General features: G+C 33.2%; 1 protein-coding gene across 3 annotated transcripts in view; it reads left to right on the forward strand.

Annotated features, from left to right (window-relative positions):
• FSTL5 (follistatin like 5) overlaps nt 1-13573 on the forward strand; it is a 372260-nt gene that overhangs the window by 137570 nt on the left and 221117 nt on the right. For all 3 annotated transcript variants that reach the window (XM_070948548.1, XM_070948549.1, XM_070948550.1), the window contains exon 3: nt 3097-3345. In XM_070948548.1, coding sequence (XP_070804649.1) covers nt 3097-3345 — 249 coding nt within the window. The remainder of the gene's footprint in view (nt 1-3096; nt 3346-13573) is intronic.

The following is a 13573-nucleotide window of genomic DNA, read 5'->3' on the forward strand; positions in this document are numbered from 1 at the left end:
TTAGATATGAAAAGACAGATAAATATTAGGCTTTCATGGAGAATATCTATGGTGATAGAAGTCAAAAATGAGTTGATTTTATGTAGTCAAGTATTAGGCTTAGAAAAAGGATTAGTATTCATGTAGCAAATATAAACAAAGCAATAATAGCAGTACAAAGTGGAGACTAAGCTTCAAAGAGAAAGAAAAGGGATTTCAAAAGTAATCAAGCAAGAATTAAGCATCAAAATAACACCAAAAGTCTAGTGCACACTGATTATCTAGCACATATTGCATTCAGTCTGGATGGATTGGATTGCTTCTTAAATCCTACAAGATTTAATCATCCACCCACCTACCCTAGAATATCTTATCTTTGCTGTTTTCAGAGAGAATCAAAGAGCAACAAGTCCCTAGCTATTTCTCCTCCTATTTAACTTCGAGAGCAGGGGAATTGTGTTTACTAGTCTTAGGGATTCAGCATACTGGCCTTCCTGGGTTTTCTTACTAGAGATTAAAAACGAATTCTGGTAAATGGATGTGCATTCTGATTTCTGGAAGCTTACCTTACTAAAAAGGCTTCACAAAGCTTTCATCTGAGTTACACTGAACTAGTAAACAGAAATATTTACACTGCATCCACTTTTATACGGAAAATTGAAAGTTAAATTATACTATAAAATAGGCAGTGTAAATGTGCTTAAAAAGTAAAGAAACCAAAACATGTCACAGTCTCTAAATCATGCATTTAACAATCTGGTTGAAGATTATATATCTTTTGGAAAGCATTAGGCATTCTTAGCTGTGTACTATTAAATTATGAATAGCTTTATGATTTAATTTAACTTTAGAGGAATGATCACAATGTATCGCCCTATTTCTGCTTGTGATTCCACTAAAACATAGGTGTAGCCCCTTCCAAGTTCTTCTAAAATTTCTCTCTGAATTATAATTTTAGTGAAATATAAGAATAACTCTGCTTAATTAAATTCAATTAAAACACATTTACATTATGTTTGTATTCTGCCCTGTCCAAGTTCTTATTCTGGACCATTCACTTTGGAAATATGGCCTGTAGCATATCGTTCAAAATATAAAAGCTTCTGCTTATAGATCTTCAGATAGCTTAGTCTGAAATAAAAAATGTATTTGGGCAGGATCAAATGAAGGGCTTTCATAAATACATATGCTCAAGCTGATATACAATTAAAATGTTATTTTAAAAGTAGCATTCTAGAACAGTAAACTATTAAGTAAAATTCAGGATCTACAATTAAAATTTAAATGAGGAACAATTATCTTCTATAACATGGATAATAATACTGTAATGTTCCTTTTTTAAGCAGTTACCAATACAACATTTGTAGTTGAGATTAAGAACAGGACTTTTAGCGCTGCTCCTATAATACACAGATTTACATAACAGTCAAAATTATTTTAGATAGTATAATTGTAGAGGGTTAGGGCTTTTTTAATATAAAAGAAATAACTTGAAACAGGACCAAAAACAATCTGGAATTAGTAAACTTAATATTTGATCACTGTAATAATTTCTACAAACGAGAGATCCCATTTGGATGTTGTTACATTGATCTAAATTATATAGTACATCTAAATTGTGCCATATAATTTAATGTAGAGGACTTTCATTTATTAGATAAAAATTTCCTGAACATGTGGCTGATCTCTGCATAGTTTCCCAATTGGTCAAATGTAGGCAACAGTGTGTTGACTTACAATATGGTCTGTACTTTAGAGAACTTTTGCACAAAACAGTGTGAATTTTTTAAAAATAAGTGGATTTAATGATTGTGGCATATTGGCCAAAATATTGATGAAATGTAAGATGTTCTGCTTCCAAAGTCTAGAATATATTCTAGTATTACTATTCTGAGTGTATTACTAAACTATTTTTCTATTAAGCCAGATCTGCCTTAATTAAGGGCATTTCAATATTCCAGCTGTTTTTTAGTGTGTCCCATATTAGAAATACTGTAAGTTGGATTCCAATTTACTAAGTTTGATGTTAGTCCAAAGGCCAAGAAATGATGTTGGATTCTAGAGGCTGCTGTCTAGTGGGAAGAAGTGATAGTAAATTAGTTTTAAAAAGTTGGTTGTGTTGCAGTGGAATTCCAGGATACCTGATATGTTTGTGCATTAGGGGAGATCTAATGAAGCTATGATTAGTTTATGGTCAAGGATCAGAAATAGGAAATCCAGCCACTGAGAGGTTAAATTACGTGCAGGCATTTCCATCTCTGATAAATATAAGCACTCTGATAAATATAAACACTCCATTCTTCTGGAGGATTATTCCCAAATACCTCATTATATGAGGCTAAAATTGGCCGCTATTTTGGAGAAGTTTGTTATATATAACTGTTTCAAGTGTTTAGCATGGGATATTACTGCAAGCAAGCAGTCCAATTCCTTTGTTCACAGATCAAGTAAAGACCATCATAATTGTTAATATCTTTTGCCTACTTTGATTTTATAAAGTAGGGGAGAATAATGAACTTACTTTTATTATATTGTAAGCTGCCCAGAATTGCTGTTTTAGTGAGAAGGGCAGCATAGAAATTTCATAAATACAATAAATACAAATTTCAACTATAGTATGTGCTTCTAGATACAAACTGGTATAAAAAGGGCTGTAGAGTGAGCTTTGAATCAAAAAGTAACTTCACCCCAAGTAAATATCTACTGTGGTCAGAAAATATGTAATATGGTACTTTAAAATCCTCAATAGAATTCATAGTATTAATAATATGAACTTTAATTTACGATCCATTAGACTGTGCATTTGTGTTTTCCCCTGGAGCCACGAGGACTAGAATTTTTGTTAAAGTCATAAAATTCTTAATGAATTCTCAAATTTATTTGCATGTCAAGGGAAATTGGTTAATGTATTATTCTCTTAGTGTGTTTGTCTCAAGGCACAATTCACCTGCAGATTACAAATATCTATTATCTTCCTGGTCTATGTAGTGACATCATCAGAACTATTTGTTATTACTTTCCAGTAAAGTAGTCTTCACACCACCATAGGTACTCTGAATATGACAAAAATGTGAGATTGTGGCTTACAACCTAAAAGCTTTTTCCATTTCTTTTCAGGATCTGTGAATCATGGTGTTCTTCCTGGATCCTGTGAAAATAAGTATTGTGGCTTGGGTAGGCATTGTGTTGTCAACAGAGAAACAGGACAAGGGGAATGTGCCTGCATGGAATATTGCAAGTCTCATTACAAGCCTGTTTGTGGTTCTGATGGTGAATTCTATGAAAACCACTGTGAAGTGCACCGGGCTGCCTGCCTGAAAAAGCAGAAGATTACTATTGTCCACAATGAAGACTGCTTCTTCAAAGGCAAGTAATGGGGGATAATAGCTTAAAAACATTACTTTATATATTAATTAAATTTATTTGCCGCCCATCTCATTTCAAAATCAGTTACCTATTTTGAAGTTATTTTGATTAAGGTTCTGGGAAATGTAGTGTGTATTGTGAAGAAATAATTAGGAAGTTTAAGTTAACAAACCGTTTTTACTGGGAGAAGTCTTCCAACTATCTTCAGGCCTCAACCTTTCCTTTCTTTGGAAAAACGATGATTGCTGATAAATTGTATCCTTGATAGGATTATTGGAACAGGATCTTATGACCTCAATTTGGAGAAGTAGCCACTGTGATCAAGGTTGAATGATAAGAAACGCACCTTCAACTCTCAGTGGAACAGTTTACATGTAGAAATTTCTTAGAAACTCGATTGTTATGCCTATAGTGAATACATGTCATGGCGATCCTCTTGTTTCTTTTTAATCATTTTTAAATGTCCTTATTTTATTTTCATCTGCTCTTTTGTTTTTTGTCTCTATTCTGTTCTTGCAACTTTTTTTGTTAATATAATTTAATTATTCTTATTGCAATAATTGTCTGTATTATATGGTATTGTCTGTATATATGGTATTGAAGACTCTATAAAGCTATAAGTTAAGAGTGAGAATATTTGATACTTTTACAGGACATAAGAAAACTTCAACAAGAAGGAATCCATAGAAAAACTGGAGGCATTCTTGCACTAATTATTCTGCTTCACACAGATTTTATTTATTTATTTATTTATTTATTTATTTATTTATTTATTTAGTCAAATATGTATGAGATAACAGGTATAAGTATAAACATGGACATGAGCAGAAGTAATGAGTACAAATAAATGGGACAGTGGGACAGGGACAGAGTGCACTTATGCACACTTCCTTACAGACCTCTTAGGAATGGGGTGAGGTCCATAGTAGACAGTTTAAGGTTGAAGCTATGGGGGTTTGAGGATGTAACAATGGAGTCGGGTAGAGCATTCCAGGCATTGACCACTCTGTTGCTGAAGTCGTATTTTCTGCAATTGAGTTTAGAGCGGTTTACCTTGAGTTTGTATCTATTGTTTGCCCGTGTATTATTGTGGTTGAAGCTGAAGTAGTGATTGACAGATAGGATGTTGTAGCAGACAATTTTGTGTACTATACTTAGTCAGACCGTAGGTGGCGTAGTTCCAGGTTGTCCAAGCTCAAAATTTCAAACCTGAAATTTTGGGCTTGGACAAAATTTAAATTAGATTTTGCCCTGATTAGCCCAGTGAAGGCAGTAATAAATTAACAAATAATATGCTGAATTCTGATTGTTATCCACTCCTGCAGAGAACTAAATCTTGGCTCTCCAATGATCACAAATGCCACATAAAAACTAATTCATTAGCCTTGGAGCCTTAGTTCTAAAACCTTTTATCTGTTCATATTGAAGCCTCTAGTGAGTAAAATTTAAATAAAATCTCAATATGTCATTAGACAATAAAATATATTTATTTGTTAAACAAACAAAACTACAAATGGAATTGCAAAGCAGAGCTGTTTTACTTTGGCTACTTAACTGGAAGCATTTTTCATTAGTCAGAAACCAATATCTGGGATTATTACTGAGTTGTTATTTTATTTCATCATCTCCAAAATATTGTTGCAGGCTACAGTAAAAGACTTGAATGGCTGCATACAGCCTTTTAGATGTGAGTTTGAGACTCATGAATTAAAGGAAAGGTCAGTACCAAATTGTTTGTTGGGAAGACAGCTGGTTGCATAAGAATGAGATGCATTTCTGAGGCCTAATTTAGATGTAACTTTAACAACATGGTTGCTATTTCTCAGTATTTGATTATATCATTAAAACTGCATGAGCATATTATAAAGGATTGTATCTGCACTACTGATGCTAATTCATATTCATGAAATCCAAGCAATAGAGGTGATACAAAGCTTTGGATAATAATGACTTACATGTAGACATCAAACATTATTCTTCTCCTTAGGAATTTTCCTTAAGAATAATAAGAAATCTATCTCTTTTTTATCAATTATATAAAGATACCCTTAACTTGGAATGTGGAATTATTGAAAAGGCACAATTAACATTTCTGCATAATCACAGATGCTTTCCTCATCTTTGGCCTGGTTATCATTTTTAACATCCTGATTTATTAGGGGATGTTCTCCAAAGTCAGGACATCTATAGGACTTATAACTGGACCACTTTGTTCCAGTTATTTCCAAAGAACTCGAATGACTTTGATCTACAAGAAAACAGAAGATAATGGAGGAATTATCTTCACCAATAATTGGTGAAGATGAGAGAACAAGCAGAGATAGCAAAATTAGCTTAATTGCTTAGAGAAAATAAACAACTATATTTATTAGTGATTGGAAATCTCTTACTGACTTTTTTGCTGAAAGAAATGAGCTGGTGATTTACAGATTTGATTACTAGAAATGTAGACTATGAAAAGAAGGAAATTACGATGTAATTTGAATAAGAGAAGATAAAGTGTAAATGCACTTATAACTGCTTTCAAGAGGATTGGAAACTACTTCTTTATTACCTTTTCTTTTTTCTTTTCTTTATTCCTTTTTTACATTATTATTACTTTTCCTTATTATTTTATAAATTAGTATCTGCTTTTATTTGTGTTGAAAACTTCTTCAATAAAAGATTTTTTTTAAAAGGAAATTTAAAAGAAAGTAATGACCATAGCATGAGACAAGTAACTTTTTTTCTAGATTATGATGGCTTTAATTTTTAATCTGCTTAAACAGAATAGAAGGAGAAACAAATAAAGAAGTAATAAATAAATAGAAAGTCTTGTAAATTCTATTAATGTGCATTCTATACATCCATACTGTTTTCTATCATTAAGTCTCATTTAATTTAATGAGCAATTTGCAATTAATTGAGATTAAGAAAAAGACATAGTAGATCTATATAGTTCAGCATCCTCTTACCCAGATATTGGAAGTCTATAAGAAAAAATGTAGAATCGATGTGGCAATACTAGAGGATAGCAGAATAAAAAACAAAAAGTTGAGAAGATCATGAAATATCAAGATCTGAAAATCAACATTGGGAGATTGTGGCATAAAGAAGCCTGGGGACTCCAGTGATGATTGGCATACTTTGTGATTTTACCTTGATTTATTGTTACTGTAGCAAATTTTAGGCCAAATTCCATTCCTATATCTGTGCTAAAAATCTTATAGTGTTTGTCAAAGACTGGATTTTGATTTCCGATTTTCCATTAAACTTCACACCTATCATGTAAAAAAAAATGTGAGATTTTGTTAGCATTTTTTGCAGTTTTATCGTCAATGTTTACTTCAAAATCACTGAAAGTGGAATCATAGCAGTGAAAAATAATAAGAGTGTTAATGAGTCACTCTGGAATATGCACCTCCTAATGTTAATCAGCTTATGTTTTTCATTTCCTACCACCAATTCTGTTTTCCACTGTGTCATTATTTTTTCTATAAACATTATAATGCTTTTACTGGCACAAATTATTTTCAACCATTTGGTGATACAACTATGTAATAATGAATTAAATGCCTTTCCAAACATGTTATTGGCCTATAATTTACTCGTGTTGTTCCTTTCTTTGGGTCTTTTTGAATTAAATAAATTCTGCCAGTTATTAATCAGTACTGAATCTCCTTTGTACAGTAGTTCATTAAGTTGTTTAGCTTAATTGAATGTAAGCTAGTCAGATATTTGAGCCAAAAGCCATGCATTGATCATTTCCAGGAGCTGTCCAGTTTAAAATCTTTTTCATTTGGTTTTCAAATATTTCTGCTGTTATTATTAGCCTTTCCATTTGATTTTTACTCAACTCTTCTTCAAATTCTTTTATCTATTTAGCATTTTTATTATAGTCTTTTTGAGTTTCCCATAGATTATTTTCAGAATTAATTTTTTTGTTTTTGTTTGATTTTCCATTTTTACAATTTCTAATGACATTTATCCTATGATAGAATTACCTCTGAGATGATTGAAGTAGATGGTTTTGCTTAAATTGGATGATTTGTGGCCATTGTGTTCAGTGTTCCTAGATACTGCTGTGATTTGGTGATTTATTATTTCCAAAGTTTCTTCCATTTTTCTGGTGCTAAACCAATATTTTTTAAAGGCTTGTCTTGATTCTTACAGTCTTCTATTATTGTTCTTTCATGTTCTTTAAATTAATAGCATCTGGTCTTAATTCCTTTATCTTGCCCTTCAATCTGGTTTAAACTTTAGATTGAATATGATTTTGCTTTTGGCTTTCTAACTTTGATACTCTGTTCTTTGTAACCAGCACTGTTGTAGCGTAGACAAATGATTGGACTCTCTCATGGATGTAATTATAGATCTCAGCCCTACAAGATAGATCCCAATAAGAAACAAAACACACATATATATTAGTACTTACTTTGTTTGTAACAGCTATGGTAACTTGCAAATTTTCATGTGTTTTGCTTTCCTTCCCATATATTTTTGTGAAGCTGAGAGGACTTGTCTGACACTTCATTCATTAGATTTTTGCCTAGGTTTATGTCCCATTTATCTTTCTGTTGATAGGAGCTCTTCCTCCAATTTTTCAAGGTCATTCCCTATTTCATACACAATATATTAACAACAGATAATTGTTTAGAGTTTTCCCTTTGTTTACTATATATATTTACGTGTGTGTGTGTGTGCCATCCAAAATTATAAGGTCATCTGATCATTTAGAAAAAAAAAAGTTAAAACTTGTATTGTTCAAATTGTTCAACTTCAAGTATACTTGAAGTGTTTGAAACATTGGCTTAATATAATAAGGATGTAATATATACAATAATTACTGTAGGATAAATGCATAAAAGGTATTTTTGAACACATGCTGTGGATCAGTTTTCACTATTGGCGAAAACAGAAAGCCAGTTATTCAAGTGTACTGATTTTAGTATTTCTGGGATTTCCAATTGTGGCAACAGACAGGCAGGAATAATTTTACAGATATTTTTGCACTGGATGTCACATAAGGTCAGACTGCATTAGGAAGCAAATAAAAGGAAAGCAAAAATGTGTCCGGGTTCTGCTCTGTAAAGGTCTTTCATCTAGAATCTTGTTATTTATACCATCTTTCCTACATTCTCTCTTGCAATCCCATATTTAGGAATAAAGGAGTGATTGTATCTCTCTTTCTCCTTCTTTGTAAAGTGCACAATGTATTTGAGGCAGGAGATAAATTACTTCCTTGTCTGTTTCTAATACCTAACCTGATTTTTTTTTCCTCAGTGACAATTTTACCTCAGTGCAATTTTACCTCAGTGACAGACAAAGTTACTGGACTTAACTCATCTTGATAGGAAAGGGATTTTCCAACTAATATAGGCTGTGGTTTGCATTTCCAGAGGGTGGGGGGAAATCATATTGCCCTTGTGTTTTTTTTTTTACTTAAAGAACAATATAAACAAGTAACCACACTTGCAGAAAATCCTAAATCCTTTATCCTCGTACTGCTTTGTATTACTGAATTCCAAGAGTATTTTAAAGAATGAAGACATTTAAAAGAATTAATTATGCAAACTCTACAATCTTGACCTTCTGAGCTATTTTTGAGGAATTTGCAATGTCTTTAAATTGCTCTTAGCAAGTTGAAGATTTCCATAAAAGCTTCACAGGAAGTACTTATCATTTACATTATATACTTTTCTTTTTAATAACATTTTTATTGAAAGTTTTAAATACAATAAAAGATAATATAAATGTAGAAAAAGAAAAATAGAATAAAAAGTGCAAGAAAGCAAAGCAGAAAGAAAAAAATACAACAGAAAAATACAACAGAAAAAAATAAGAAAGAACCACCCCCCCTTTCATCACAACATATATAAACAATTTTGCTATCTCTTCAGCTCCTCTTAATTAAAAAAAGATATAAAACTTTTTATCCCATAACTCAACTTTTAGCTATAGGTCACATCTTTTCCAATCCAAGTGTTAGTAAAATGTCCAGAGTCCTAAAATTATCACATTTCGTAGCAAATATGGAACTCACCAGTCACATCTCAACTCTTATCAGTAAATAAATGCACAATATATTTTCTAGAATTTACCAAAATTCGTAGCTCTAGATAGTTCTCAACTTGCAACCACAATTAGGACCTGACCTGACCTGAACTTCTCTTGTTAAGTAATTCTATTGTTAAGTGAGTCAAGTCTGACTTTATGATTTTTTTTGCCAAGGTCATTAAGTGGTTATTAAGCAAACCAGGTAGTTGTTCAGCAAATCCATATTCCCTCATTGACTTTCCTTCTCAGAAGCCCAGTTTGCAAATGGTGATGATGTGACTCTGAGACATTGCAACCATCATAAATACATGCTGATTGCTAAGTGCCTGAATCATGAACAGATGACTGCAGGAGGCTGTGGCAGTCATAGGTGTGAGGACTGATCACAAATCACTTTTTTTCAGCACTATTGTAACTTTAAATGGTCATTAAATGTAAATCAAGGACTATCTCTACAGGCAACGTTTTCTGAGCTCTTGATCCATTTACAGAGATCTTCAAACTTGGCAGCTTTAAGACTTGTGGACTTCAACACCCAGAATTCTCCGGCCAGCTATACTATGCTGGGTAGAGAATTCTGGGAGTTCAAGTCCACAAGTCTTAAAGCTGCCAAGTTTGAAGACCTCTGATTTAGAATTTCTTTGTAGCCAAAACCATGCCTTGCTTTTTGCTATTTATTTTGAATTCTTAAAATGTATGTTTCCAAATGCTTGTCATTTTGAAGTGACTAACTTCTTTTTAAGTTGTTAATAAGCATTTTTCAAAGGTGATTTACAAAGGATGTGTGAATTTAGGATCCTTCAAAGGAGGGCTTGCTTCACTGTTTTGACTGCAGCTGGAGGAAGAATGCCAAATTTTCTTATCTCTGCTTCGCTGTGTCATCCTCTGTAGACTTCCAGCCTTCTCAAAAGATCATCTATATTGAACACAAGGGAGGGTTGAAGAAACCAATCTATTCATTGGCATATTTTTCTTAGCTGCAATAATCCACTCTGTTTTTTGCAGAGCTATTATCAGTCCAAAATCACTGGAATTGAAATGAGGTGGCTATGTATGCACATACAATAGTGGCCAAAATTGTGGAAACCTTTTGGGAAAAGTGTTTTTTTGAGGTTTGATAGCTAATAACACCACTTTTTTTGGAGTTTCAAGATAATCATATTCTACTGCCTGAATGGCCTGGGAATAGCCCAGACCTTAACCCAATTGAAAATATATGAAGCTGACTAGAGGTGGGTTTCAGCAGGTTCTGACCAGTTCTGGAGAACTGGTAGCAGAAATTTTGCGTAGTTCAGAGAACCGTTAGTAAAAATTCTGACTGGCCCCAACCCCATCTATTTTCTGCCTCCCAAGTCCCAGCTGATTGGGAGGAAATGGGGATTTTGCAGTAACCTTTTTTTTTTTTTTAAATTGATTTATATGCTGCCCTTCTCCGGAGACTCAGGGTGGCTTACAATGTGTTAAGCAATAGCCTTCATACTTTTGTATATTTATACAAAGTCAGCTTATTGCCCCCACAAACTGGGTCCTCATTTAACCTACCTTAGAAAGGATGGAAGGCTGAGTCAACCTTGAGCCTGGTAAGATTCGAACCTGCAGTAATTGCAGACAGCTGTGTTAATAACAGGGTGCATTAAACCACTGTACTACCAAGGCTCTTCCCCTGGAGTGGGGAGGGAATGGAAATTTTGCAGTATCCTTCCCCTGCCATACCCACCAAGCCACGCCCACCAAGCCACGCCCACAGAACCGGTAGTAAAAAAATTTGAAACCCACCACTGGAGCCGACTGAAGAAACTTGTTAGTCAGAAGTGACCCAGCAATAAAACCCAGTTAATAGAAGCAATCATTCAATCTTTGTTTCACATTATAACAGCTGCGGAACTAAAAGACTTGGTTCACTCCATGGGAAGACATTGTAAGGCCGTAATTCATGCTAAAGGTTACCCAACTAAGTATTAACTGACGTGATAATTTTTGTTTTTTATGTCATTTTTTCTATGGTGATAATTTTTGTATATCTCATTTTTTCTACGTGTTTCACTTTTCTTCTTTATACTGTAACTGCTATTCTAATAGCAAATCCTTCATCAAAGTTATTGTATTACATTCTTGATTAAATTATTTTTCCATTGATACATAATTTTATGGTACTACTCCAAAAAAAGTGGTGCTATTAGCTAATTTTAGAAAATACACTTTTCCCAAAAGGTTTCCATAATTTTGGCCACTTATTATACATTTGTAGATAACCTGGAAAAGCCTTTGAAGCAGCTGCACTGACCAATCTAGAATATATTGCTACTTTAATGCTTCTTAGAAAGTGTTCCTGATATACTGGGCAAAGCTCCTCTTTTTAATGCTTTGTACATCCTTAAAACACATGTGCAGATAAAAAAAGATAGTCATAAACCTATTGAAAAAAAAGCGTAGTTATTTGGTGTTGAACAGGATTTCAGGATTATGCAATAGGATTATGCAATTTGGATAATTCCTGACCTTTGGCTATGATGGCACAGTTTATGGGAATTTAAAGCCAAAACATCTGGAGTAAATTAATTTCTATTTATGGTCATTGCAGTTTTATGTAAACATGAGTATGCATTACTACTTTATAAAAGTTGATGGTAAAAAAATCAATAAATATATTAAAAAAGAACTCAAGTGAGCCATAAATAATTTATTTTTACAGTATGGTGTGAAGAAAGTCATTTTAAAGTTGGGTTATCATATAGCTATAAAAATCTTATTGCAGAATAACTGTTCCAGAAGATAGACAATATTGTGAAAGGGAAAGTAATGGAGAATGTATATATCTTACAGTAATTAAATAAAAGGAAAAGATGTGTATGCTCTCTGGACTTCCCAAACCAAATTATATTTATTCATATCTTTACATTAATCAGAGAGAGAGAGAAGATTACTCTGCAGACTGGATGAATTTTTGAAATCTATAGCTATTCTGATCTCTTGTTAAATATCCATATCTCTGATAGAAGGATAATAATTAAGTAGTATTAACTTCTGTAATAGTATTACTCAGATTATCTATATAGCAGAAAAGAATGCCTCTGCTCCCCAGATTTTATCTATAGGAGCAAGGGACTGAGCTATCTAAAGTTTACTGTTCTTAATATTCAGAACAAATAAATTGTTGTTAGGAGTGGCTTTAGTCAGGTATGCCCTTGTAAAATAATACCTTGCAGTTAGTGAGAGTGTTATTTAAAATCAAGTATTTTATAAGGGATGTTGTGCATATCTGTGTTCTCTATCTAAGAACTGGGTTGCAAATCCATTTAAATAACTTGATTTTATTTCTTAATTTATCACAGATTAAATCATGTTTGTCTTTATCAAATACTGCATATTATAATATCTGTTATATTTATTTATTTATTTACTTATTTATTTATTTATTTATTTATTTATTTATTTATTTATTTATTTATTTACCTACCTCGAAAGGATAGAAGGCTGAGTCAATCTTGAGCCTGGTGAGATTTGAACTTGCAGTAATTGCAGGCAGCTGGCAACTAAGTGCTACTTTAACAGCACTTAGTCCACTGCGCCACCAAGGCTCTTAATAATAATAATAATAATAATATTGTTAATTCATGAGATGCTGCCTTAAAAAAAAACCTTGTCATTTATCCTCTCCTCTACCATTAGCTTCTCTGCTTCAAAATGCCAGGCATACTGTAGAACAGGGATGTCAAACCTGCGGCGTAATGGTGGTGTCACATGATGTATTGGGACTTTTTCCCCCTTCGCTAAACTGGGCGGGGCAGGGCCAGCACATGATACATCTGGACCGCGGGTCATGAGTTTGACACCCTTGCTGTAGAGTAAGTAGAAAATTTGGTTTAATTCTTATCTCCTGCAGTCTTCCACTGAGAATCAGTTAGTAGATCCAATACTTAGCTTTTGTAACTAAAACTGAGTTCTGCATAGTTGCAATATTTTTCTCTAACAAGAACATTAACTATAGTCAGCTAAAAGGATAGGCATTTTGACTAGATGCAAAGTCCACCCTGGAGATTTTCTCAGTTGATTTTCCACCATGTAGTTGTTTGCAGCATTTTTGTTGGCTGATCTAGTGAGAGAACAAGAGAAGTATGTGATGGCAGTAATAAGCCACATGCTGTTGATAGGTGCCAGTGTGCCATTAACAACCTGCTGTGGATGGAGATTG

Source organism: Pituophis catenifer, unplaced genomic scaffold (genome assembly GCF_029215685.1).
Source record: "Pituophis catenifer annectens isolate HBS135680 unplaced genomic scaffold, rPitCat1.0.hap2 SCAF_8, whole genome shotgun sequence".
Lineage (NCBI taxonomy): Eukaryota > Metazoa > Chordata > Lepidosauria > Squamata > Colubridae > Pituophis > Pituophis catenifer.